This window comes from Trachypithecus francoisi, unplaced genomic scaffold (genome assembly GCF_009764315.1).
Source record: "Trachypithecus francoisi isolate TF-2019V2 unplaced genomic scaffold, Tfra_2.0 Lachesis_group15, whole genome shotgun sequence".
Classification (NCBI taxonomy): Eukaryota; Metazoa; Chordata; class Mammalia; order Primates; family Cercopithecidae; genus Trachypithecus; species Trachypithecus francoisi.
In genome coordinates, this window is record NW_022681460.1 from 77,603,962 (window position 1) to 77,631,539 (window position 27,578).

General features: G+C 42.2%; 1 protein-coding gene across 1 annotated transcript in view; it reads right to left on the reverse strand.

Moving 5' to 3' along the window:
- HECA (hdc homolog, cell cycle regulator) overlaps positions 1-26,872 on the reverse strand; it is a 46,051-nt gene extending 19,179 nt beyond the window's left edge. Inside the window, exon 1 of the mRNA XM_033235291.1 lies at positions 26,285-26,872. Coding sequence (XP_033091182.1) covers positions 26,285-26,555 — 271 coding nt within the window. The 5' untranslated portion in view covers positions 26,556-26,872. The remainder of the gene's footprint in view (positions 1-26,284) is intronic.
- Positions 26,873-27,578: the final 706 nt, after the last annotated feature.

Below are 27,578 nucleotides of genomic sequence, written 5' to 3' on the forward strand. Positions count from 1 at the left end.
CCCACCTCTCTATACACCAATTTTACCAGGATTGCCCCCTATCCTGAGTCCAACCCTTCCCCTCCCCTCCCCAATGGTCTGGCCCCAATCTTACTTGAGTCCCTCATCGTGGGGACCCTCTTCATAATCCTCACCAGCTGACAACTCAGGAAAGGAAGCCTTTTACTCATCTTAGTGTTCCTGGCACCACTGGGCCCAGGCTTTGTACAACTCCAGTGTTGAATGAAGTCACATTAAAGACACTGGCTCACCAAACCCGCACATGACAAGAGGAGCAGAAGGGAAAAAGAGAGCTGTAATCCTAGACAGACAGACCTGGATGTACTCAAGCACACCAAAAAGAAGTAGAAGAGTGGTTGAAACTGAGTAAATTCACCAGTCACTTGGGCTGTGACTTTTAGAGGCCTTTAAAATGTTAATTGGTCAATTATTAAGTGTAGTTTTTTTAATCTTGATCCTTCAAATGAAGAGCCTTAAAGTGAATGTCACTGAAATGTAACCACAATAACCAAATATTACTAATCCAAGACCAATAAAATCAAATTAGGTCAAAGGAAGATCTAACTAACATTTGCATTCACAATATTCCAAGTGTAAATGCTGAGACTGACTTGATATTTCTTTGAAAAGTATTTTCACATTAAAGAAAGGTGTATTAAGAGAGGAAAAATTCTGTATCTTTTCAAAAAGCAGCAAATATATCATTTAACCAATACTGAGCACTTCCTACATGCCAGGTCTTGAGCTAAGAGCCCTAATGGTCTAACAGAAGCGCACGCATGGAACACAGACGAGGTACCACAGCTGTGCCCGTCCCTGTCCCTTTTACAGTATTTGTCATGTTCACAGCCATGCTCCACTGTTTCCTAACCAGCAAGCCTCTTCCTTGTATAAAGAGCCCCCACTCCAACTTGCCAGCCCTGCTTGTTTAGTCAGCCACTTTGATGTGGCCTTGCGGGTAGGCTTCAAAAATAAATACAAGGCCAAGAGCATGTTAAACATGCCCAGCAATATGCACAACAGACACCTCACCCTATTACACACCAGCAGGGCGAGGCTCCCGGGGAGACAGGCAAAATGGGGTAACAGGGTGGGCCTCGGGAATAGTCAGAGGACATCTGACAATGCTTTTGCCGAGGTGTGTTGGCCTCTAAACTCGGACAGTATTTCCTTCAAGGCTCGGTTCAAACATACTTTCCTCCCTCATTAGCACTGCCCCCCCGCCCCCCCCAACACACACACACACACACACACACACACACACACACTGTCCAAACTGGAAAAGCAGCAGGAAATAACAGAAGAGAGGTGTTTGGTGCCAGGTCTGCTCCTGATTAGTTGTTTGACATTGAGCAGTTTTGTTTCCTCATCTGTAAAGTGGGGATAAAATGCTTGCCCTTTTCAGCTCATGTACATGGAAATACTTTATAAAGTTCCATAAAAATGTTTACTTATATGCTACTTCTACCATAATTTTATACTGGTGTATTTCACTCCCCAGATAAATGCAAACTGCTCCAATGTTTTCTACTTTTTCTAATGTTTTAAACATGCCACACAGTAGGTGTTTAGAAAATAAGTAAGCATGGCCAGGCACAGTGGCTCATGCCTATAATTCCAGCACTTGGGAGGCTGAGGCCAGAGAATCTCTTGAGGCCAGGAGTTACAGAACAGCCTGGACAACATAGTGAGACCCCATCTCCACAAAAATTTTTAAAAATTAGTTGGGCTCAGTGGCATGTGCCTATAGTCCCAGCTACTCAGGAGGCTGAGGCAGAAGGATCAAGCGAGTCCAGGAAATTGAGGCGGCAGTGAGCCTGGGCAAGAGAGCAAAATGTCTCCAAAGAAAAAAAGAGAATAGCAGTTCCACAAAGGTATGAATGGAATATAGATTGATCTGATACAACTAAATCTTCAACAGGAGAGATGGGAGAAAGGTATCACACACTTGTGCTACCAACTTCCCTTGGGGCATTAATCTAAACTGTGATAACCTAACAAGCAAAACAGAAAAATGCTCCTTTACACAGAGCTGGCATTGTTTTTAAAAAGTATATAAACCTTCTAAGGCCTGTATTTTAGGTTCATCATCAAGTATTCAGTACCCAGCTTGTTTCTCCTGCTCAAGTTAAAATAAACAGGGTTCATGTGATTCTGGGCAAAAATCTCAAGAGTTCAAGTCTGGACAACAGAGTAGCTAGGCTGAAGTCACCTGGGCCAAGACTATCTTGTCTCTCCAGCTGTCTTACCCTGCATCCTGCCCTCAGCACTTCAGAACTCTGTGCTCCCCACTTATTGAAAGAGGAGGAACACACTGATTGCCCAATGAGCCCAAATCCCCTGACAACCTCACTCACTGAGGAGCCCCATAAATAGGACATTGCTATTTTCAGCTTTTTAACTGTGAGTTAAATATTTTTATCCTCCTTAAAATAGTTGCATCATAAGCAGGTGGGGAGTTGGGTGGAACGAAGGTAAGGAGGGTCTTCTTAAGTCATACGAGGCTTTCCAGGCAAAATCTAAAGTAGGGACGACTTAGTCACATTCATCCATGTAAACCCACCACTATGTAAATAAGTGTTTAATAAATCTTCTGACGAAGGAAAGACTGACCCAACCAGACTTAGTCCTCTGGTTGTGACCATAGTGCTAGAGAGAGGGTGAATCCATGGGGAGAACCAACCCAGCTGCTGGGGAAGCAGCTACAGAGCTCCAGCCAGGTCTCCCAGACTCAGTCCAGGCCTTCTCTGTCAGGACAGAGCTTGGCCCTCACCCTCACTTCCTCAAACTAACATCACCCAGGTACCATTTTTTTTTTTTAAACGAGAAAAAAAAGGACATGTATGTGTAAGTCCCGGTTCCATGGGATACTAGCTGTGTAAAAGTGAACTGGTTATTACAAATGTAAGGTTTCAAAACTGTTTTATTAGACCGCTGATTATTCCTCTTATGTGGAACAAATCCCCTTGTTTGCAGAGAGCATGGTCCTCTTAGGGTATGAATTTCTGACCAGTGTCCTCCATCTCCAGCTTCCCGACTCCCGACTATGGGATATGACATAGAGCCAGCCTACCTGGATGTGACTCAGCTCTGCAACTTATTAAAGACCTTTGGCAAATCACCTAACTTCCCTGTGCCTCTGTTTCCTTACCTGTAAAATCCTGTAAAATGGCAGAAATAATTTTTTTTTCAATTTTTTTTTTCTGAGATGGATTTTCGCTCTTGTTGCCCAGGCTGGAGTGCAATGGTGCTATCTTGGCTCACCGCAACCTCTGCCTCCCAGGTTCAAGCAATTCTCCTGCCTCAGCCTCCTAAGTAGCTGGGATTACAGGTATGTGCCACAATGCCTGGCTAATTTTCTATGTTTAGTAGAGACAGGGCTTCTCCATGTTGGTCAGGCTGGTCTTGAACTCCCGACCTGCCCACCTTGGCCTCCCAAAGTGCTGGGATTATAGTAGGCATGGGCCACCACGCCTGGTCCAGAAATAATAATATTAATACCCTAATAACTAACCCTAAAGGGTTGCCATGCGGAATAAAAAAGTTATTAAAGTAGTTAGAACAATGCTTGGCACGTACGCACAAATTTTTTTTTTTTTTTTTTGAGACAGGGTCTTGCTCTGTTGCTCACACTGGAGTGCAGTGGCATGGTCATGGCTTACTGCAGCTTCAACCTGCCAGGTTCAAGCCATCCTCCCACCTCAGCATGGGACTACAGGTGCTGGGACTACAGGTGCACACCACCACTCCCAGCTGATTTTTTTTTTTTTTTTTGAGATGGAGTCTTGCTCTGTTGCCCAGGCTGCAGTGCAGTGGCGTGATCTCCGCTCACTGCAAGCTCCACCTCCCGAGTTCACACCATTCTCTTGCCTCAGCCTCCCAAGTAGCTGGGACTACAGGCACCCACCACCACGCCCAGCTAATTCTTTGTATTTTTTAGTAGAAACGGGGTTTCAATGTGTTTGCCAAGATGGTCTCGATATCCTGACCTCGTGATCCGCCCGCCTCAGCCTCCCAAAATGCTGGGACTACAGGCGTGAGCCACCGTGCCCAGCCCCAGTCGATTTTTATTAAAAAAATTTTGTAGAGATGGGGGTCTCACTCTGTTACCCAGGCTGGTCTTGAACTCCTGGGCTTAAGTGATCTTCCTGCCTTAGCCTCCCAAAGTGCTGGGATCACAGGTATGAGCCACTGCACCTGGCCAAGCACTGTTTAACTATAAGCAATTGTTAATAAACACCATATCACTTTATATTACTTGTCATAAAAATCAAGGGATTTTGAACAAGTTCAGAGCAAAGTCACAACGAGGAAGTGGCCATCCATCCTCCTTTCTCCACGTTAAGTGCAAGGCTGGCTAAGTCTACCAGGAGTTGAGCACTTCAGTATATTCACCCCTTCTCATTTGCCCCCTTTTGCTACATGTAGGACACACCTTCCTCCACCTGTGCTTCACCTCAATCCTGTCCCAATCCCAAATCCCTTCCACATCTTCCCAAGCCCAGGGAGGTGCCAGCCTCTCTTAACTGGGAAAGTACCATCCTGCTCTCTGCAGCCCTCTATATTACTCTTAGGCCAAATGTTGCCACTTGCATGCTCTCCCAACTTACACTTTTGTCAATCATGACTTTCTATGTGTGCTTTAGGCTTATGAGGGTCAAGAAGTAGAGTGCTTCTTCACAACAAAGCAGTACAGCATGCATAAAGTAATTCACTCAATATTTACTGACTAGTTTCAAAGAAATAGAAGGAAAAAGAGATCTTCAAAATTACCTTCTTCTAACCCCGTGAAGATGTTCTTCCCAGTGTCAGACAAATAAGTACTCTTGTTATATTGTCAAGAGGCGTGTGAAACAGAGCAACTCTACCTTAAAAATGAGCTGGGTAAAATGAGGCTGAAACCTACTGGGCTGCATTCCCAGATGGTTAAGGCATTCTAAGTCACATGATGAGACAGGAGGTCGGCACAAAATACATATTATAAAGACCTTGCTGACAGAAACAGATAGCAATAAAGGAGCCGGTCAAAACCCACCAAACCCAAAATAGCGACGAGAGTGACCTCTGGTCATTCTCACTGCTATACTCTCACCAGCGCCATGACAGTTTACAAATGCCATGGCAACACAAGGAAGTTACCCTATATGGTCTAAAAAGGGGAGGCATGAATAATCCACCGCTTGTTCAGCATATCATCAAGAAATAACCATAAAGTGGGCAACCAGCAGCCCTTTTATTCCTTTACTTTCTTAATAAACTTGCTTTCACTTTGCACTGCGGACTCACCCTGAATTCTTTCTTGTGTGAGATCCAAGAACCCTCTCTTGGGGTCTGGATCAGGACCCCTGTCCTGTAACAATATGTTAAACCTAAGCCATCTTTCCTTAGCATGGGTAACAGAGATTCATGAAGCATGACTGCATTTTATTCATGGGACGTGGTTCTGAAGAACTTACATAATTCAGAACAGATTATTCCATAGTCTAGAGTATGGGGAATGCACACTCAGAACACAGACATGTGCAGTTATTGTGCTGTATTTCTGCTTTACTCATACTTTTTAATTCTATCAGCATTAACTCTCATACTTCTGAGTTTATTTCATAAATTAACAGCGTGTCATGTCCTGGTATCTTTTATCATATCTAATTTCTGTTCCAAAGTTACTGATTTCCAGGATGTTTTTCAGCACCAGTATTAGCACACTTAGGTGATATTTTGAAAGCTACAGGCTGGACGCAATGGCTCACTCCTATAATTCCAGCATTTTAAGAGGCCAAGGCAGGAAGGTCACTTCAGCCCAGGAGTTCAAAACCAGCCTGGGCAACATGGTGGGATCTCATTTCTATCAAAAAAAGAACATACAAAAATTAGCCTGGTGTGGTGGCGCATGCCTGTAGTCCCAGCTACTCAGGAGGCTGAGGTGGAAGCACTGCTTGAGCCTGGGAGGCAGAAGGTGCAGTGAGCCAAGAACATGCAACTACACCCCAGCCTGCACAACAGAGCCAGACCCTGTCAAAGAAAAAAAAGAAAAAGCTATAATAAAGATTATAAATTATAATGGTGAATGTAAATGCCGAGACGGGCAGATCACGAGGTCAGGAGATCGAGACCATCCTGGCTAATACGGTGAAACCCCGTCTCTACTAAAAAAAATACAAAAAACTAGCCGGGCGACGAGGCGGGCGCCTGTAGTCCTAGCTACTCGGGAGGCTGAGACAGGAGAATGGCGTGAACCCGGGAGGCGGAGCTTGCAGTGAGCTGAGAGCCGGCCACTGCACTCCAGCCTGGGCGGCAGAGCAAGACTCCGTCTCAAAAAAAAAAAAAATAATAATAATAATAATAATACAAATGTCACCAAAATCCTTACAGAAGTTCTAGCAACGAAAAGAGTTCACATAATACTGCTACAAGTTACTATTTCTGTTTATAAGAAAATAAAAACATATAAACTATAAACATATTTATAAAATATAAACATATAAAATATAAAAAATATAAATGATGCCACTGGGTAAAAAAGCATTTTTATAATTCAGTTGACCTTACAGCTTTGAAAATATGAAATGGCTTCACACATAATTTGGGAAAACATGCTTATTGAAATTTTGCACACAATGTGAAGCTTTTATTAATATTATTTGTATGTGATTAGTTGAAATTTGCATAATTCAATTTGCATATAATGGGATCACACTGTACTGGAAAACAAATTAGCAGGCTGCCTTTTCTCTTGTTTGGAGATTTAGATCTTGAGGGTACTAAATCATTGAAAACTACGCAGCATCCTAGCACGAACATGCACTGCATAATGTACTCTGAAGAAAATGTAGATTCAGGAGCTCTTGGAACCAAATCACACTATCATAAAATGGGAAGAGGACTCCAGACTAAGCATATGTGTTAAATGTATGTGTGTATATGTACATGTGCATATACAGTCATGTGCCATATAATGACGTTTGATTCAACAATGAACTCCATACACAACAGTGGTCACATAAGAGCGTAACTGAACTGACAAATTCCTATTGCCTAGTGATGTCCTAGTATACCTACCTCATTTTTCCCTACATTTAGGTTAGCCTAAGTGTACAGTGTTTATCAAAGTCTACAGTAATGTAATGTTCTAGGCCTTCAGATTCACTCACTGACTCACCCAGAGTAACTTCCAATACTGCAGCTCCTTTCATGTGTAAGTGCCCTACATGTGTGTACCACTGTTTATCTTTTGTACTGTATTTTACTGTGCATTTTTGATGTTTCTGTATGTTTAGATGCATAAATACCATTGTGTTCCAATTGCCTACAATATTCAACAAACCTGATGTTCAGGTTTGTAGCATGGGAGCAACAGGGTATACCATCTGGCCTAGGTATGTAGTAGGCTATACTTTGTACAAGTACACTCTACGATGTATGCCTTTTGATGAAATAACCAAATGACACACTTCTTAGAATGTATCCCTGTCATTAAGCAATGCATTAATGTATATGTACAACTGTGGAGAAACTGTCCAACCAGTTGTTAAACAATCCTATTTTTAAAGACTTCATGTCAGTCTTTAGTGCTGTATTCCAATATTATCCTTGCTTAGGAAAATAATCTTGATTTTGATTATCCATATTAATGTCCTCCTTTGTCAGCACAAATATTCAAAATGTGGCAATACTCAAACCTCTTTATTCATAGTTTATCTATGTGATTTTCATTTACCATGTAAATTACAACGTAGTGTCCCAAATGTTGGACCTGCTTCTTCTCCCTTGATGAGCTCCAAAATGGTGCTTGGAGGCCAAAGGCCATGGCCGATTTGGCCCCTTCCCCTTACCTCTGAAATCCCAATGACTTCCACTGAAAAGACTAATGACTTTATCCCTTCCCTAGTCTGCCCAACAGGTAAAGCATATGACTGCATGATTAAATGGCAACATGGGTCATCTGTAGACCAGTTACTGGTTAGAAAATACAACTCACAACTCCCTGCTGTTCAAAATCTTCTAAAAGCTCAACTGATAATAGGTGATATGATGTCTACATATCCCCTAGATCAGAGTTCCAGTGGGTCAGTTTGGCCTGCATTGTGTCTTATTAAACCAGTCCAGAGTTTTTGTTATGGAATGTGAATCAGAATGCTGTTTTGGTACAGCACACATTCTCCAGGTAGCTAGGACTCCCTCTCCAGCCCATTCAGATGCAGTCTGTCCTCCATGTCTGTGGGTTCTACATCCATGGATCTGACCAACTGTCAATGGAAAAAAAAAATGGGTGGTTTTGTCTGTACTGAATATACACAGGTTTATTTTTCTTGTCATTATTCCCTAAATTTACAGTATAACAACCATTTACATACCATTTACATTGCTTTGATACCACAAAGCTAGGGAAAGCGGGTGGGACTAACACAAGTTAAAAGGCCACAGCTCACTGTTTTTATTATGATTCAGTCCTTTCTCTTGAAAGAATGCTCTTAGAATTACTGTAAGCCTTTGGTTAATTTCCAGAGTTCTGAAAAAGTTAATTTTGGTAATTCTTGCCAGTGTTCTTATTGCTCTCATGGAGGAGCAAATTTCTGGAGGCCCTTACTCTGCCATCTCAGAAGTTCATCTTAATAAAAATTTAAGTTTATATATATATTTTTTGTTATAGGAAAATATGATAGGATGATCAATAAAATACTTTTAAGCAGGACAACACCCTGTCTTAGGATCAAATTCTGAGTACAAACTGAATGGAAATAAAGAAAAGAATGTAAAATTTCTATTATTTTTTTTAGGCCGGGCGCAGTGGCTCATGCCTGTAATCCCAGCACTTTGGGAGGCTGAGGCGGGAGGATCCACCTGAGGTCAGGAATGTTCAGCCTGACCAACATGGCGAAACCCTGTCTCTACTAAAATTACAAAAATTAGCTGGGCATGGTGGCACATGCCTGTAATCCCAGCTACTCGTGAGGCTGAGGCAGAAGAATCACTTGAACCTGGGAGGCGGAGACTGCAGTGAGCCGAGATCTTGCCACTGCACTCCAGCCTGGGTGACAACAGAGCAAAACTCCATCTCGAAAAATATATATATATAATATATATATATTATATATATTATTTTTTAAATGGATGATAATGGTTACCACGTTACTATGATAATTCGGATTCTGTTTGCATAAAAGTAAATGACAATGTTTATAATGAACTGGAAACTTTTCATTGATCCTCAGCATCTATTTAAGCCTTTAAAAAACTGGGTGTGACAACTTAAAAATGTACAAGAACCCTGTTTTTTTTTCTAATTCTCTTAGGAGATACACAGCAAAAAAAAAGTTTGATTGATTAATACCTTCAGATCGGCATTCTGAAAACTTGACTATGATCATGTCATACACACATTCAGAAATCTCAGAAACTCGGACTAATGCTCCAAGTGCTTGGGTCATGTTCAAGGAGCTCCTGTAATTAGGCCCCAGCCTTGCTTTTCCATGTGATCACCAGCTACGGTAAAGTCTCTGCTTCAGCCTTGGCCCATCCCTGTGGCTGTAACATGGAAATTAGATGAGAAGAGATGGGAGTGGACAAAAAAGTTAACTGCAGCCCACTGATGCTCCACACTGTACCTCAAATTCACAGGGTGTTTAAGAATCATTTCCTATATACTACTAGGTACTCACAAAAATTAAAAATAAAAAAATTTTTAAAGAATCATTTCCTGATTCACTGGCAAGTATTATTTAAATGAAAACTCAAAAAGTTTTAATATACATTTCCTCAAATATTTTTAAGATCTTTTTTTCTACTAAAAATAAAGACACTAAGCACTGCACATAAAGGAAGGCTAGTACTTACAAAAATATTTTGTCAACTTGTTTTAATTAGTATAGGAGCTACAATGAAATCACTTAAGCTTATCTGTCTTAACCTTTGATGTAATTTAACCTCCCCTTATGTTATTTCAGTGTGTGAACCTGCTCCAAAGTGGGTAGCAAATTGAACACAAGGCAGTTACATTCAGTTAAACATGTTTTTCTTTGCTTAGAGTAGGATTTAAACACAAAGCCTTTACTCAGGCAAACCACTCTGTCAAAATAAACATGGAAGCTACACACACACACACCACACACACACACACACAAAACCAACTCTTCAATACAGTTAACTTGGGTTTTTAACATTCTCTTAATATATTTAGTCTGTCCTCCTAGACCCACCATTTTCTTACTTTGAAATTAAAACCCACAAGTCTACCCAGCCTCAAATTCAAACTAAATAAAAAACTACAGGCTTCTATTTTACCTGTTATTTCCATTCGGGCTCTGACACTCTGACCTCAGTAAGAAATCATATCAATAATGACTATAAAGTAGAAGATTCATATTTTCCTTTCTAATAGAAGCCACGTCAAGACCCAAAGGAATATGGACCCAGAATATGCCTGGTTTAGGCTGAACATTAGGATGAAGATAATGGTGTCATAGTTTATCCTAAACATTTCTTAAAAGTATCAAAGTTTCACAGAATAGATATAGGACAAACACTTTGGTCCAGATTCCACAAACTTTTTCTGAGCACAGGAAGGCTCACCTTCGGTGATGTGCCCAAGGCCATTCCACTAGTAAGTGGCCTTCTCTCTTGTATTTCCACCCATACTGCACACAGGATAATCGAGAGCACAGAGCCAGCTTATATGGAGAGGCAGTGACCCCACAGCTTTGTGTAACCAGATAGTAGTATGTAGTTCTACAATTAAGAATAGGGTCTTACTCAAAATGTTCAATCCTCATATTAATCCTTAAAGTACTTAAAAAGTAGGTTAAAAAAAGTAATGGCAAAAATCACAAATTACTTTTGCACCAACCTAAGTAGACCACGTTAAAAAAGCACTTAAACTCAATTACAGTATAAAGATTTCCTGACCCCAATCTTTGCACTACTTAAAACTAACGACAATCTGCTCTAGTTAATAGAATTGCTAAACTCAAAAGAGGAGGATTTTCCTTCGAAAGAATGTAAAAAAAGATCATTTTCTCAGTATGAAGAATATCAAATTAAGTAGCAGAAAAAGCACCGCCGGGAGAAACAGAAGTTCAGCCTGCCTTGCCTGCATTCTGTTTGGATCAATGGATTGAGTTAACACACCAACTCCCAAGATGATTTTAAGACTACTGTATTTAAATCAATAAAATCTCAGCAAAATGTAGCTAAATTCATTTCTTTACCCTATGCATACCCTAAAATAAATGAAATCCTTACACTCCTTTGTTTTCCACAGGCCTTTTCTGCCCTGCTGAACTTCCTGAAATACACTCTTTCTGCTCCCTGCATCCCTTCAAAATAAGCTGGTAAAATGCTTTATAGTGATCTCTCTGGCAGTCATTTTGCTAGGTTCTGGGGAGAAAAGACAAAGCTTTTGCCTGGGGCCACATTGCACGGCCTATTTCTGAAAAGCTGCATCAGCAACCAACAGGCAAGTTACAGAATCTGTTGCAGCAAGGAAAAACTTGTCAAAGAAGAGGGCATGTCTAAGTCTTATCCATACCTCAGTAAAAATGAAAACTAGACTCAACAATCAGTCATGACTATGTCTTAGCCTAGCAGTTCACATATACTAACTTGAAGCAATCTTGCTATAATATGATTTGATTTCAAGGGAGTATTTCATAAAATTTTCTAAGGAAAACTAAGTAAACTTAGAGTTACAGACTCCCACTGATAGTTTAAGCTAGTGATATTTTAACTAAATGTTCATTCCTTTTCCAATTACTAACTTTTGTGGAACACAGATATAATTTTATGGTATGACCATTCTCAAAGACCCAAAACTATTCATTTCAAAACCAGAGGGGAAAAATAATATAACATTTGTGAAAAGAGTTACCAAAAAAAAATCTAAAACTTACTTTCTACCATTAGAGAATTTGTTATATTAACTATGATTATATTCAACATGTATTCTAAATGAATTCTAATTCATCTGTCCAAAATTCATCAAAAAAATTTAAAATTAATTATTTAAAAATTATTCGTCATATTTTTTATCATCTATTTCTTTTTTTCTTAGCCCCACTTCCACCCCCAAAGTCATCTTTAGATCACATATATCACAGAACATCAAAATATAAGTTGAGGAAAACTGATTAATTCCAAGGTCAAAAATTTCAAATCTGAATACCTCTCATGGATGAAGCTAACAAATTGTTTTTTGTCAGGCTAACCCCAAGAAGTATAATGATTCCATATAAAATATTGATACATACACATGACCAGTATTTCATACCCACAGAAACTGTTTGGATAAAATCCACAATATAGTTTGGTAAATTCACAATTCTATAACCTAATTTAAAATGCAAAACCTAAAAGGGAAGTAAGGAAACCACGAAAGTCTGGTGAACATTTCAAAATGCTTTTACAACAACATGCAAACTTCCACTCCATATGGTCCTAGAGGCAAGTAAAGAGGAGAAAGCAGAAAAGGGAATCAAAATATAAACTATGTGAGGCATAATTACAAATCCAGATGCACACTGTAAATTATGCAGCACAACAGGCCAAAAACAAGGCTCTGCTGATCAAATGGTTAAAATCTAAGTGGACTCTGCTGTTATAACAAAATCCAAGAGAGCTCGGGAACAGAATTGATCCACAGATCACAACAAAAGAATTCCAAAGTCAGCTATGCTCACACTAGTGAAAGAATCCTCCTCAAAACTTTAGTTACCTCAGTTTCTCCCCACTGTGGGATCAGAAAGTCTGTTTGCAGTAGCTCCAGAAGGTCTCGTTCAAAAAACTGGACTTGCCCTGAGACCAGCAGGAGAATGAATACTACAGATTCTCTGGGCAAAATTTCACGGCAAGAGCTCCCAGATCCAAACTTGCAGAGAAACGAAAGGCTCCCCCAGGCAGCAGAATACAGATTTGGAAGACCAGCATTCACTGCACACTCCTTGGGGGAAAGCCAAGGTCTGCACTGGTTCTTCCAACAAATCAGTGTGTGCATTCATCTCTGGTTGGGAAGCAGCCACCCTACACCACATTACAAACAGAGAACCAAAAACTCACCTAGAAAAAACTAAAATCCCCAAATCACGGCACAACAATTTGCTTTTCCAAACAGCTCTATGGTTTGAAAAAAAAGCTCGTCACAAGCAGTATCATGTTATGCTCACTTTTGCAGATAAAACTTGGGCTTGGCAAGGTTCGGCAGTCTTGCAAAATGGCAGAGCCAAATCTTCACCTATAACCTGTGTCTCCCAAATCTCACACTCTTTAGAACAGGAATGAGTTTGGAAACCTCTTCCAAATCACAGACATCTGAGAAGGCACAAAGGCTGCCTGCATCAGCATGTGTGAATAAACTCTTAGTTCAGTCAAGTGCTATGTTCTCATTTTATTAATATACACATGTAATTTCAGTTCAAGTGCCAGAAGGAGAAAAACAAGAACTTTCTTATGATTCAGCATTTAAGTCTGTTATCATGAGCAACTTATGGGCAATTTAGCCTTAAGAGGCCTCAGTTTGCAGCCTGGTTCTTGAGAAGAGGCAATTACAAGTAAATAATGAGTCTTTATCTACAAGTGTCAAAGTCCTACATAGCTGGAAAAAAACTACAAGGGATTTTAGAAATGTGCAAGAAGAGACGGGTATTGAGCACTGGAGCTCAGCTGTTGACTTGACAGCAGTGAGCAGCCAGAGACTCGGAGAGGAGGTAAGGGAGGACAGCAGGAGTTGCAACCATTTTTTTTTTTTTTTTTTTTTTTGAGACAGAGTCTCGCTCTAACACCCAGGCTGGAGTTCAGAGGCATGATCTCAGCTCACTGCAACCTCCGCCTCCCGGGTTCAAGCGATTCTCCTGTCTCAGCCTCATGAGTAGGTGGGGATTACAGGCATGCGCCACCATGCCTAGCTAATTTTTGCATTTTTAGTAGAGACATGGGATTTCACCATGTTGGCCAAGTTGGTCTCGAACTCTTGACCTCAAGCGATCTGCCTGCCTCAGCCTCCCAAAGTGCTGAGATTACAGGCGTGAGCCACCACACCTGGCGGGTTGCAACCAATTCTAAGAAACAGAGCCTTCCAAATTAAAAAGTAAACACAATCTCATAAATGTAATAGCATTACTGTGCACTGGTATACAAATGAACTCAAAGTTGCTAACTTTATGCCATGCCCAAACTGCTTTGCCTACAAGTAATTTCACAACTTACCTCACGCTCCCTTACCTTTACCTTTATTTCTATATGGATGTTAACATAATCATACAAAACTGTAAAATTTCTAACCAGCAAAGACAACCATAAACAAGTCTGAAAAACAAACAATAAACTAGGGAAAGCGTATGTCAAAAAGTACCCTGAATATACAAACACTTTGTGAAAATCATTAATAACACAAATACCCATTAGTAAAACGGACAAAAATCACAAACAAGAAAAAAAACACAAATGATCAATATAAATATAAAAAGATATTCACTGACGATCCAACAAATGCAAATATTATCACAATGAGATGAGATTTTTCATCCATCTGATTGGCAAAGATGAAAATGGTTATCGAAATTTACATTACAGAGTGTGAAGAAACTATCGCCACTGATGGTGTAAACTGGCAAACCTCCTCTGCAGAAGCAGTTTGGCAATATGTATCAAACCAGTGATCCTACTGCTAGGACTTTACCCTAAAGATAATCACATGCTAGTTATGAACTCTGGTCCATTAAGTACAGGAAGTGCCAGTTCAAATGTTCACAATCTCCCAAGCCAAGACCAGGAAGTCCTTCTGTGACGGAATGATCAGATCAACATACGTGTACAATGTGTGAGTAAAGTGCTCCCTTGGTCAAGTATTTTGTTTTACAAATGTAATTTCAGTTCAAGTACCAGAATGACAAGCATAAGGCTTTTTTCTTTTTTGAGACAGCATTTCGCTCTGTCACCCAGGCCAGACACAGCTCACTGCAACCCCTTCCTCCTAGGCTCAAGCAATCTTCCCACCTCAGCCTCCCGAGTAGCTGGGACTACAGGCACGCACCACCACATCTGGCTAATTTTTGTATTTTTGCAGAGGCGGGGTTTTGTCATGCTGCCCAAGCTGGTTTCGAACTCCTGGACTCAAGTGTTTTGCCCACCTCAGCCTCCTAAAGTGCTGGCATTACAGGCATGAGCCACTATGCCTAACCCACAAGACCTTTTAAAAGTAATGTAAATGTCCCTGTTCAGTACAAAAACCATATTGGTGTTTTTATACTGAATTTCAGTCCTGTCCTCTAAAAACCTGCATATAGTTTTTCATTATTTCTGTACGTATGTGTGTGAGTCAAGACGGACCCAACATCAACAAGATTCCAACTATACAGCATGGGGGTCAGGCACACTTCCCTACAGCCAAGCCTATTCTTAGAGCAAGAAGGGAAGGCCATCTCTGAAGCTTAGTGTCCTCATACTCAAATGTAGACTGCGGACTACAGGAGTCACACCTGATTCCTATTAAACACTCAAAAAGGGGAGCTGTGGCATCTTCACTGTTCCTGTCACTAGGAATGGCTGCTTCTCCTTTCTGTGAGTTCTACAGCCCCAACACACCAATCACCCAGGAATCTTCCCTAATTTGCTTCTGCACTACAGCACATCACCTTCGCTACTAAAATTATATGCCTAACATCGTGGAACTGTATCACTACTGAGGTAAAGAAAGTCACTGTGACACATAGGCACTGCCCAGTAAGAACGGATCCAAGGAGCTGGAAACCATTTAGAAGAATTCTTTGAGCCTCCCTGTGTTTTCAGGCATGTACACTTCTGCCTCCACCACTGCAGGCACTTCTTATTTTTAATGCCAGGCCCTCTTCATGGCTTCTGGCAGCACTGTTCTGGGCTCTCCGTGTCTGTTCATTGACATCTATCACCAGCCATCTTGGGCTCCCACTCTCAGATTACAGACTGTACCCGCTGCCAATCAAAAATAGCCAGAACTTGATTCTGTACATTTCTGTTTCGACTTCTGCCCACTGAGCTGTGTTAGGCATAACAACTAGTGTGTTATACTAAATATTATACTGAAATAAGCATCACACTCAGGAGTGCTCATTTATAAAACGAAAACAAAACTTGTGATTCAGTTTCAACATTAGTGTCAAAAGATTCTCCTGAGATGACTTTATAACTTGAAGGAACATGATCTAAAGTATAATCAAACCTATGCTTACCCCTAGGGAAAAACATACATTTTCAATGTGGCAAGTAGCTGCTTAACTTACCTGAGCAATTTGATACCTTACTAACTTTTGTCTGAATTCATCCTCTTGATCACCATTAGGAAGGAATAGACCTTAAGGCATTCTATTTTTAATGAATTTCCAATAAAATGAAATAAAGAGAAATGTGAATTATGACACCTGGACCATCTTTTCCTATCCGACTCTCTGTAATTGTTCTTGGTGGGAAGGGGGGTAATATGATTTGAGTGGCAATATATTTTGAAGGGATCCAGAATATGCCACTGTGGCATAAAAATTAAAGAGCTGAAAGTGACTAAGTTCCTGAAATCTCTTACTGGCCTAAAAGCAGAGGCTCTCAAAAAGAATTCGATTAACATAAATCCCCTCCCCAAGAGCAACCAAGGAAGAGTGACTCATCACCAGAGATGAGAAGTCTTCACACCACACCAAGTTGATATTACCACAGAACAATCGTATCTTCCATGTATTCGCCAAAAGGCCCACTGATCTTTCCAAAAAGTCCTCTGTTTTCCCATAAGTTCTCTTTTCTCCCCTCCCCCTTCCCCTATTAAAATAATATACAAGCCCCTACTTCTAACCACTCCTTTGAGTCACATTTTTCTATGATTAAATGTCTTTTATCTTGCAATCTGTCTCTTGCCAATTTAACTTGCAGATCCTCAATCACTAAGCCTAAGAGAGTAGAGAAAGTTTTTCCTCCTTGACAATTTAAATCTACAGAATACACTATGAGTATATATGAGAACAATGCTAACTTTCTCATTAAATGCCATCTAAGCAATTATGTGACTACATTCAACACTTGGTCTTCCTCTTTCCTCACTTTTTTTTAAGCTTCCTCTTAATATCTTTCTTGTTTCTCACTCTTAGACTTTTCAAGTATTACCCTTATCTGTATAATTTAGCCAAAATAATTTGTCTGAAAAATCGTAACATTTTAAAGTATTAGAAATGCTACTGACTTTTTGCTAGTTTATAAAAAGCTCTCAAGTACAATTAAGCTAAAACATCCTGTTGATTAAATAAAGCAAGTTGCTATTTCACTAACCAGTGAAAACTGGAAGCTTTCTAAAATATACAAAATTAAAACACACACAGTCACACTGTACAAAATAGCATCTCCCCTCACTAGAGTTTATTGTTTTAAAAACTGGTAAGATGTTGACAAAAATAAAATGACAAACCAAGATAATTAGTACAACTTGGCACAGAGATATACACTTTCTACCTAGGTATGAAAAATAAACCATAGGGACAAGCCCCTGCCTCTAGAGAAAATCTTACCTGCTCAGGTGGTCCCAATCCCTCCCCCTGGCATCTAGTTCTCTGATGTTAACCTCAATTAGTAACCTCACATGGCTCAGAAAGTATGGGGCTGCTGCTGCCCACAATTAAGACAGGCTTTCCATACAGCAGTCTTGGCTCCTGTAACACTGTCATCCTGATGGGCAGAAAAGCAGCAAGGGCCATGTGCCCTCTGCTTCATTGATCAGCGGACCCACAATGGAGGGTCCATGGCAGGCACCACCTCCAATCCTTTATTAGCTGTATTAAAAGATACTCATTCTGTTAAAATATATAATTTTACAAACTTGTCAACAACCTATGATTACCCCCTTTTCAAATTCAGCTGACTATGTCCTTGCTTATAAACCTAGGGGGGCGGTTCTCCACTGGCTACAAAACATCCAGATTTGACTGTCTGACCCAGCCCCCTTTCCAGCCTCCAGTCCTACCACAGCACCTGACACCAGCCACATCAAACTCCTGGAGCAACCAGAACTCAAGGCCCTTTCTCACCTCCCTCTGTTTGGAACATCCTTTCTCTATCTTTAGAATTCACTGTCTCTCTTCCTATAAGACTCAGCTCAAATGTCCCCTCCTCCAGGAAACATCATTTTCCCCACTGGGTACCCACAGTACATTATCATGGCTCCTACTGTTTCCATGTCTCTCTGCCAGCTTCACAGTGAGCCCTTGAGGGTGTGGATTCTGATGCCCCCAAGTATAATTTAACATTGTACTTCTCAGTCATAGGAGACAGTAGGTGCATAATAAATATGTAGTAAATGGATGAGCGCATAAACAATGAATTAGGATCTAATGAATCTAGTAGGTACCTGGAGAGAGGGAAGGGTCTTGCGTTTAATTCTCAGTAACACTAAGCCCTGGCTGATCCCCCAAAGTACCACCTGTGCTCCTCACCTCCTTCAGCTACACAACTCCACATACTCATGTGACTTCTCCATCTTCAAATCCAGTACTTAGATTTAACCCAATATTCTGCCATTCATATGTTCCTGCTCTTTCACAGTTGCCCCTGTTTAATACATATAATAACTTACTTGCATTTCTTTCTCTTTTTTTTGAGATGGAGTCTCGCTCTGTTGCCAGACTAGAGTGCAGTGGTGCAATCTCAGCTCACTGCAATCTCCACCTCCCGGGTTCAAGCGATTCTCCTGCCTCAGCCTCCTGAGTAGCTGGGATTACAGGCACGTGCCACCACATCTAGCTAATTTTTGTATTTTTAGTAGAGATGGGGTTTCACCATGTTGGCCAAGATGGTCTCGATCTCCTGACCTCGTGATCTGCCTGCCTCAGCCTCCTGAAGTACTGGGATTGCAGGCGTGAGCTACCACGCCCGGCAGCATTTATTTCTATATAAGGAAGATGTACCCATTTTTACATGTTGCTTTTTGCTTGCTTATTTTTAGCTAAATCATCTGATTTTTTTCCCAGTAAACTATAAGGAAGAGAAGATGGAGGAAGAGTAGATAATCATTTTGAGTCAAAGCAGTGCTTGAATAAAAACGTGCATGGTACTATAGTCTTTTTCCACATTAATGTCTTAGTGTCTGTTCTTAACAGCACAATGGCTTAACAAGTTTTTTAGTTGGATAAGGTTGAACAAACCACAAAATTTACAAAGTTGTTGTTGACAAGGCTCATATCTGCCAGGCCCTGTGCCAAAGTCTTTCACATATATTGTTTTCCTTCCAAAAAAACACCCCAAAGGATTGCATTTAGAAAACGGAGGCTGAGAAAGGTTAGATAGCTTGCCCCAAAGCCATTGTGCTAGTAAGTTATGGCACCTAGCTTGACATCCAGGCCTGAAGTACCCAGTCTTTTTTCACTAAAACTTTAAAAACTCCAGACCTTATTTTATAAGATTAGAATCATGATGCAGACAGAATTTCAAAGGTCTATGCTTTCATCTTCACTAACTCTATCATCAGTTACTAAAATATCATCTACACATTATTACTTTTTTTTTGAGACAAAGTCTCACTGTCGCCAGGCTGGAGTGCAATGCCGCGGTATCGGCTCACTGCAACCTCCACCTCATGGGTTCAAGCGATTCTTCTGCCTCAGCCTCCCGAGTAGCTGAGATTGCAGGAGCCCGCTACCATGCCCGGCTAATTTTTGTATTTTTAGTAGACAGAAAGAGTTTCACCATGTTGGTCAGACTGGTCTCAAACTCCTGACCTTGTGATCCACTCGCCTTGGCCTCCAAAAGTGCTGGGATTACAGTCGTGAGCCACCATTGCCCAGCCATCATTAATACTTTTTAAAATCTCTGTTTGCTACCAAATCACTAAAGACTACAGAAATCTCCCACAGAAATACCTCCAGCCTTGGAAAGTCCCCCTATGTATGATAGCATCTGCTCCAAATTCCGGATGCAAATGTGGCCCTCCAGTTGCTGAGGCATTTTGGAGAATTTGCTGAGCAATTCTCCAGCATGCCTTTAAAACAACCACAGAATCAGATGAGACCATGGGGAAACGCACCCTGACCACAGCAATGTCGAACTGGTACAACCTTTCAACAGGGCAATCTGTCAGCATGTATTAAAAGTCATGAAAATATGCATATCCTTTGACATAGCAAGTCCATAGGAAGAATTTTTCCTCAGTACGTGCTATGGTTTGAATGTTTTTGTCCCTCCAAGATTCATGCTGAAACTTAATCCCCAGTGCAACAGTATTACAAGGTGGAGCCTTTAGAAGGTGTTTAGGCCATGGCCGGGCATGGCGGCTCACACCTGTAATCTCAGCACTTTGGGAGGCCAAGGCAAGTGGATCATGAGGTCAAGAGATTGAGACCATCCTGACCAACATGGTGAAACTCTGTCTCTACTAAAAATACTAAAATTAGCTGGGCATGGTGGCACGTGCCTGTAGTCCCGGCTACTAGGGAGGCTGAGGCAGGAGAATAGCTGGGAAGTGGAGGGTGCAGTGAGTGGAGATCACGCCACTGCACTCCAGCCTGGCGACATAGGGAGACTCCGTCTCAAAAAAAAAAAAAAAAGGTGTTTAGGCCATGAGGGCTCTCATAAATGGGATTAGAACCCTCATAAAAGTGCTTGAAGGAACAAGTTCATCCCTTTCACCTTTTCTGCCATGTGAGGATGCTGTGATTCTCACCAGCTACAGAATCTGCTGGCTGTGACCTTGGACTTCCCAGCTTCTAAAACTATGAGAAATAAACTTCGATTGTTTATAAATTATCCAGACTGAGGTATTTTGTTGTGGCAGCAGAAACAAACTAAAACATGAAGTAATTAAGTGGACAAATGCCCAGAAATATATGAATAAGAACCTAAAGGTAAACAATAGTGGAATGATCAAATTTCCAAGGTGGAGACATATGACGATGCACCGGTATATTTACTGCTCTGCTAAAATGTCCACAAACGATTCTATGTGTAAAAATCAAATTATAATATATATGACTTTCTTTTTACAGAAACTGTATACGTACTTTTAAAAGTTTTGTGAGAAAAAAAATTTAAGGCTGCAAGAACATATATCAAAATACTAATAATGTTGACCTCTTAAGTGGTGGAATTATGTGTTTAACCGGAAAGGCAAGGAAAGCTTTTTTCTACAATGTTTATTTTATTACCAGTAAAATAATAAAATTACACAATATTTTCAAATAAATAAAGCCCTTAAAAATGCCAAAGAGTTGGTGATCAAAATCAGTCAGGACAGATTTTTTTTTTTTTTCTGTAAAGAATCTCTTCTGATACCTTCAAGTTCTTTAAATTATTCATAGCTAAAAGCCTGAAGTAAACTCATAGGAAGATTAAGCTGCAAGAGATTTTCCCGTTTTATCTCCTGTTTTCAATTCTCCATAGAATGAAATATATTTTTGGACTTACAGGAAAATTGACATTGAAGGTTTAGTTTCTAGAACTTAAGGACAGATCACGGGTCCTGTAACAAGTAAAGAATGAGAGAAAGATGAGACTGTGCATAGAGTACCACGAACGGTGCACAGAAGAGCTCTTCACTTTAATACAAAGTGTACAGGAAGAATCTTTGATGCATGAGGCAATATTTTCTGCCAATCTCCATTAAAAAGGTGAATTTCAAAAGACAACATCCAAAGGCAAATACTTCTCGAGACCCAAAAAACTGACTTCTAGATAAGGCAAGACAATGTTTTTCTAAGATTATAATGGTAGTCTATATACCTTAAATCCTCAACAGATACTCCTTGATTTGAAAACAAACAGCAAGCAAACATTTTTCATTTTCCTTCTGATGAATATAGGTAATTTAAATGTAGTAGGAATTAAAGTAAACATCTAAAAAGAAACTACTTAAAATATATTACAAACCTGGGTTATAAAAAGTGTCTTTAGTGACCTAAATATGCAGCAAAATACAAATCCTGTGCATAGTGAGCAGGTGGTACTCCAAAAAAATCTACTTGTAAACAGATATATGGAATTCAGAATGCATTTTCCCATGGAAACATTGTTATAAAGGTGGTTAATTCCCAGTCTCCTCCACAAAGTCTATTTAGTTGTTAGTGAGAAATATTTATCCCACACCTGTATTATGTGAATGGTACTGGTGGTCTAAATGAAGACACTCATAATGCTAGGGGAATAAGAATGGCTCTCCTTTCACTCAGAGCTGAAGCTTCTCAGTCGAGTCCCTCTCCACAAAGGGTTTCCAGGTAAAGAGATGCCACCCTCAAGGTCATACTCTCTTCCTGTGGGGAGCCCAAGTTGAAATGATCAGTCAACTGGGAGTCAGGGGAGTGTGTGGAAGAAGGCCCTGCCCCTATTATTTAAGGTGAGGTAATTCTGAAAGGCCATCTCACCTCCAGAGCTCCCCAAGAGAGGATCAACTGGGGTCTCTGTTACAGACGCAACACAGTTCAACTCCTGCTTCTGCCCAATTCTGCTTCCTTCCCTCCTCCACTAGGAATGATGCCAAGAGCACTCCCAGTAAACCTCCAGCACGTGTATCTCTGCTCAGACTATTTCCAGGATCTAAGACAAACAGCTAACATTTCATAAGCTGGTACTGTAAGTCAGACATTGTTCTAATCTATCTAGTGTATGTAATCTATTTATTTTAAATATATTATATAGATATTTTACTACATCTGTATGGGTAAGTACTACAATCCCATTTTACAAAGCAGAAACCAAGGCTCAGAGAAGTTAAATGACTTGCCCAAGGTCATTTGACAAGCAATTTGAGGAGCCAGAATTTGAATTTAGGTCCACCAAATGGAAAGCCAATCTCTATGCAAACGAACTCCATCTGCTAGAAACAGTTCCATGAGTTAAGGCAGACTCTGCTGCCCACGGGTTCTGGTGTCAGTCAGGAATGAGTGGGGTGATGAACCATGGTCATCCAATAACAGGAATTTATAAAAGTACTTAAGAGCCAGGCCCATTGAAAACTAGATACACCATGATCAAGATTTCAAATACTTTTAGTGCTGAAGCAAAATTGCAGAGGCCTAATGGAACCAGAATGAAACTACATATCTACCTTTTGATAACTAGATTCTAAATATAACCATTGGTAATCTTGTGTACCTACAATGAAAATGCAAACAGTATGTGCAGACAGATTACTATGTAGGAAGAGGATGGGGTGGTCTTTTACTCCAATCACTGAAAAATAAGCCTCATAAACTAGTATCTTAAAATTAGTATCCAATAAATTTATTATTAGAGGTATGATATCCTAAGAATTAATATTAAACTTACTCAGGATGCACAACTGCAGCCAGTTCAACTTCTTCAACCACAACTACACCACAGCTTCCCCAAGCTCTCCCTAGCTAGTAATCTTCCTTTATAGAATAAGTATTTATGCCCACTTGACAAACTGAACAAAATAAAAGCTAATATTGCCCTGCCCTGGTGGTCACACTGCCCAAGAGCTACAAGACACAAAACCACTCTATAAACTCCAAACAACTACAAATAAACACTATTAATTTTAAGTGAAGTCATTAAGTTTGCATGTTTGCAGATGTAGATAGCTGACTTGAACAGTGAAAACAAACTATTAACAAGTTTCAACGAATATCAAGTACCTCCTTTCTTGTAATAATTACTAGATTCGTAATATTCGTAATTACAAAATCTAATGTCACGGTTAAGTAAAACATTGAAATACACTTAAAACTAGTACCAATAATAATTTTAACATTAAAAATCCAAATATTGGTCCTTAGTTGATTTTGAGAATTGACACGTCTCTTGCCCCTTCGTTTAAAAATTCACCAGTAACACCTCTCCCAAACCTAAAGTCTAGCTGTAAACAGCAAAGAAAAAAAGAAAGAAAGCAAAGCAAAAAAAAAAAAAAAAGGCATTTGTAATTTCCGTATTCATTGATTTTGCACACAGGAGTCCTCAGCATACAAGTTCAGTTATCATCAACTGCAGAATTGAGAGGGGGTTCTTCAAATTAAGGTGAATCATTCACGAAGACTTCACACCAAGTCAGAACCAAGAACTGGGCATCATAAAATTTGGCTCACTCCTCTAACATAAGTTACATTCTCTGCCCCTGACTATGGGAATGTTGGCCCATTCCTTTTTCTCTCCGACTTTCACTTAAGCTCCTAATCAGAAACATAGCTCTTCACATACACTGTGCTGCTAAATATACCTGAGTTTGCCACTTCAGAGAATAATAGGGGCCCCTTAACCAGTTTGATATGTACAAACTAGGAGGTACAAGTAGCCTAAGAAAAAAATTTCCTCTCGCCACCTTAAAGTGGACTAATCTTTTGGAGTAAGAAAAAAAAAGGAAACTGAGAACCTGAGGCTTCCACATAGGCCAAAAAAAAAGGAGGCGGTGGGGGAGGGGGTGGCAGAGCAAACCAAAACCACCAGCAGAACAGGAATGCAAGCTCCCTGAGGACCAGGATGTCTCCTCTTAATTACCGCTGGATCCCTTAGTATTGAACACGGTACTTGGAACACTGCAGGTAGTTAATCTTTTTTGAATGAATAAACGAAAGCTGTCATCATTGTTCATGCACTCTTTGTGTGAAACTTTAAGCTCATTATATATGTAACCGTTAAAATAACAAGAACTGGGAGCATAATAGGGAAGGGACACTCCGAGCCTCTCAATAACACTAGGAGGGAGCCAGGGTAATTTTTTTTTTCAAGTTTACACATGAGGAAATTGAGGCTCAGGAAGACTGACCTTCCCAGGATGACGAAGCTCTAAATGGCTGAGCTAGGAGTCTGTCCTACCCAGAGTCTGAGCACCTTTCTCTCTGCCACATCAATACCAAAATGAAGGTTAAAGCCAGGAGAAAAACAAAAGAACATGAAGAACACAGGCTACCCAAAACCAGTATTGAGACATTCACAAAGGGGGTAAGTTTGTTTCTGAAAATAAATATATAAATCTTCCTATTTCAATATTGCAGAGACACAGCCAACGGGGCCTACAGTTCTGTTTCTAACAGGCGACATTCAGCCGCCTATGTTCAGAGCGCTATAGGTTGCTTGTAAGTGCAGGTGCCCTGTTTAAAAAGTGCCTGATCTGGCCGGGCGTGGCGACTCATGCCTGTAATCCCAGCACTTTGGGAGGCCGAGGCGGGCGGATCACGAGATCAGGAATTCGAGACCAGCCTGGCCAACACGGTGAAACCCTGTCTCTACTAAAAATAACAAAAATTAGCCCGGCGTGGTGGTGGGCGCCTGTAATCCCAGCTACTCGGGAGGCTGAAGCAGGAGAATCGCTTCAAACCGGAAGGCGGAGGTTGCAGTGAGCCGAGATCGCGCCACCACACTCCAGCCTGGGCGAAATTGCTAAACTCCGTCTAAAAAAAAAAAAGTGCCTGATCTACATAAAGAATGGTTTAAAAACCTGAAAACCTGAAGCTGTAAATTAAAAGCCAGATATAACAATTCAAGTCTCCCTTCATTAAAATACCTACGTTGTCTTCCTGGAAAAAGTTTCTGACTAGAGGAATTCAAAGAACTGTCCAAATGAGTAAAAGTGTCTGCCCAGCACCTTCTAACGAAAACCACGACTCTGTAATGAGAACAGAAATCCTGTCACATCTTGGCCAGTTCCTAAGTGTCCCCTCAAAAAGAGCATTCAGGCACTACCTAAGATTATGAAGCTTCCTTCTGACAATGTTAAGCAGAATGACACAGAGAATGATTTTTTTTTTTAACTACGGGCTGAGAACGGAAGTCAAGTTCAGATTCTCTTCCTTCCTCAAGCAAGCCAAAAAATTAAGAGCAAACACAGAGGCCCTAAATGTCTCGAGGCCTCTTCACCTGTGGCGATCGACGCAGCAAGCCTGGGTGTGCTGAGAATTGAGGCTGTCCCTTACTCTGGGGGTTACGGGTGGCCTCGGAGCACCGAGAAGAATGAACCGGTGCCTAAGTTTTCAGTCCGATCATTCTTCTCAACTTGGGCGGCTCTTTCCTCCCTTCCTTCCTCCCTGCGGCCCGGCACACACGGCGGGGCAGTGCCAGCGCGGGCAGCAGGCTGGGCCCGAGGGCAGCGCTGCCGCAGCCTGGAGTCCCTCAGAGTGTGGGGCGCGGGCTGCCCCCCGCGCGGACACCCGGCAGGGGCCGCAGATCCGTCCCCGCCGCCAGGCGTGGGGACCGCGAAGGGGCAGCCGCGGCGGGGCGGAGGGGCGGGGTGAGCACTTCCTGACTCTCGCATTGTCCACGCACCGCCCGCGCCACCCAGGGCCCCGCCACCGCGCCGTCCCCGTCGGGGAGGAAGTTGGCGCTCTCCCCGCCAGCCCCGTCTTACCGTTTTTGGCATCGCCCGCGGCTGCAGCCCCCGCGGCGGCCGCGGCGTTCGCGGCGCCAGTCCCCGCGCCTCCGGCGCCCGCCGCGCCTCCGGCGCCCGGCGCACCCGCCGCCGCCGCCCCGCAGCCGGCAGCCGCCGCCAGGGCCCCCCCGGCCGCCGCTCCTGCCGCGCCCGCCGCTGCCAGGGCCCCGGCTCCATTTTCCTGCTCGTCGCCGCTGCTGTTGGCGCGCTTGTTTTTGCGGCCGCCTTTGCTGTTTTTGGGATTGGGCATCTCGCTCGCGAGCGTCCAGGTAGGTGCCCGGCGTCAGCGAAGGCGGATCCCAGCTGCACGGCCGCTCCCGGCCCTGCGCGAAGCCGGCTCCGGGAAAGAACGGAGGGCGCGAGCCAGCGATTCCCTCGGCACCCGTCTAGCCGCACGGCCCATGCCGCGCCATCCCGGTCGCCGCGCCCTCTCCGGCTTCCTGGAGCCGGCACGCGGCTACCCGAGGCTCGCAGCCGCGCGGGCGCCGCGGGCCCGGGGCGCCAGCGAGACTCTCCAGAGCCGGAGGGAAAAGGCGGGTCTCCGGCTTGTTTTGATTCGGCTGCGCTGACACGCTCTGGGCCCGCCCCCTCCCGTGACGACACTGGGGATTCGGCCTGGCCGCGCCCACCAGGTGACCTCACGGCTGACTGGACCGCCCGCGTGACGTCACGCCGCGCGCGGGGCCCGGGCACCTCCAGTGACGTCATCCAGGCGTCCCCACCCCCGCCTCCTGTACTCCCGGGGTTGGTGAGCCGCCCTGTTTGACTTTCTCCACCCGCCAGTGCGGTGGCATGTGGAGTTCTTTGGTGGCCTCCTGACCTTAATGTAATTGAGGCTTAGAACAATGTGGTCTGGAAAAATAAGCTGTGACTAGAGCAAGAATGGAAAACAAAGGATTTTGGATTAATAACTCATTAAAAGGCTATGCCCTTCAGTAACAGTAATGAAAGAAATAGGGGACTGGGCGCGGTGACTCCTGCCTGTATCCCAGCACTTTGGAAGGCTGAGGCGGATGGATCACGAGTTCAAGAGATCGAGACCATCCTGGTCAACATGGTGAAACCCCGTCTCTACTAAAAATACAAAAAAATTAGCTGGGCGTGGTGGCGTGCGCCTGTAGTCCCAGCTACTCGGGAGGCTGAAGCAGGAGAATCACTTGAACCTGGGAGCCGAGATCGCGCCACTGCACTCCAGCTTGGGCAACAGAGCGAGACTCTGTCTCAAAAAAAAAGAAAAAAAGAAACAGGGTAGAGTTCCCAGACAATGGGGATG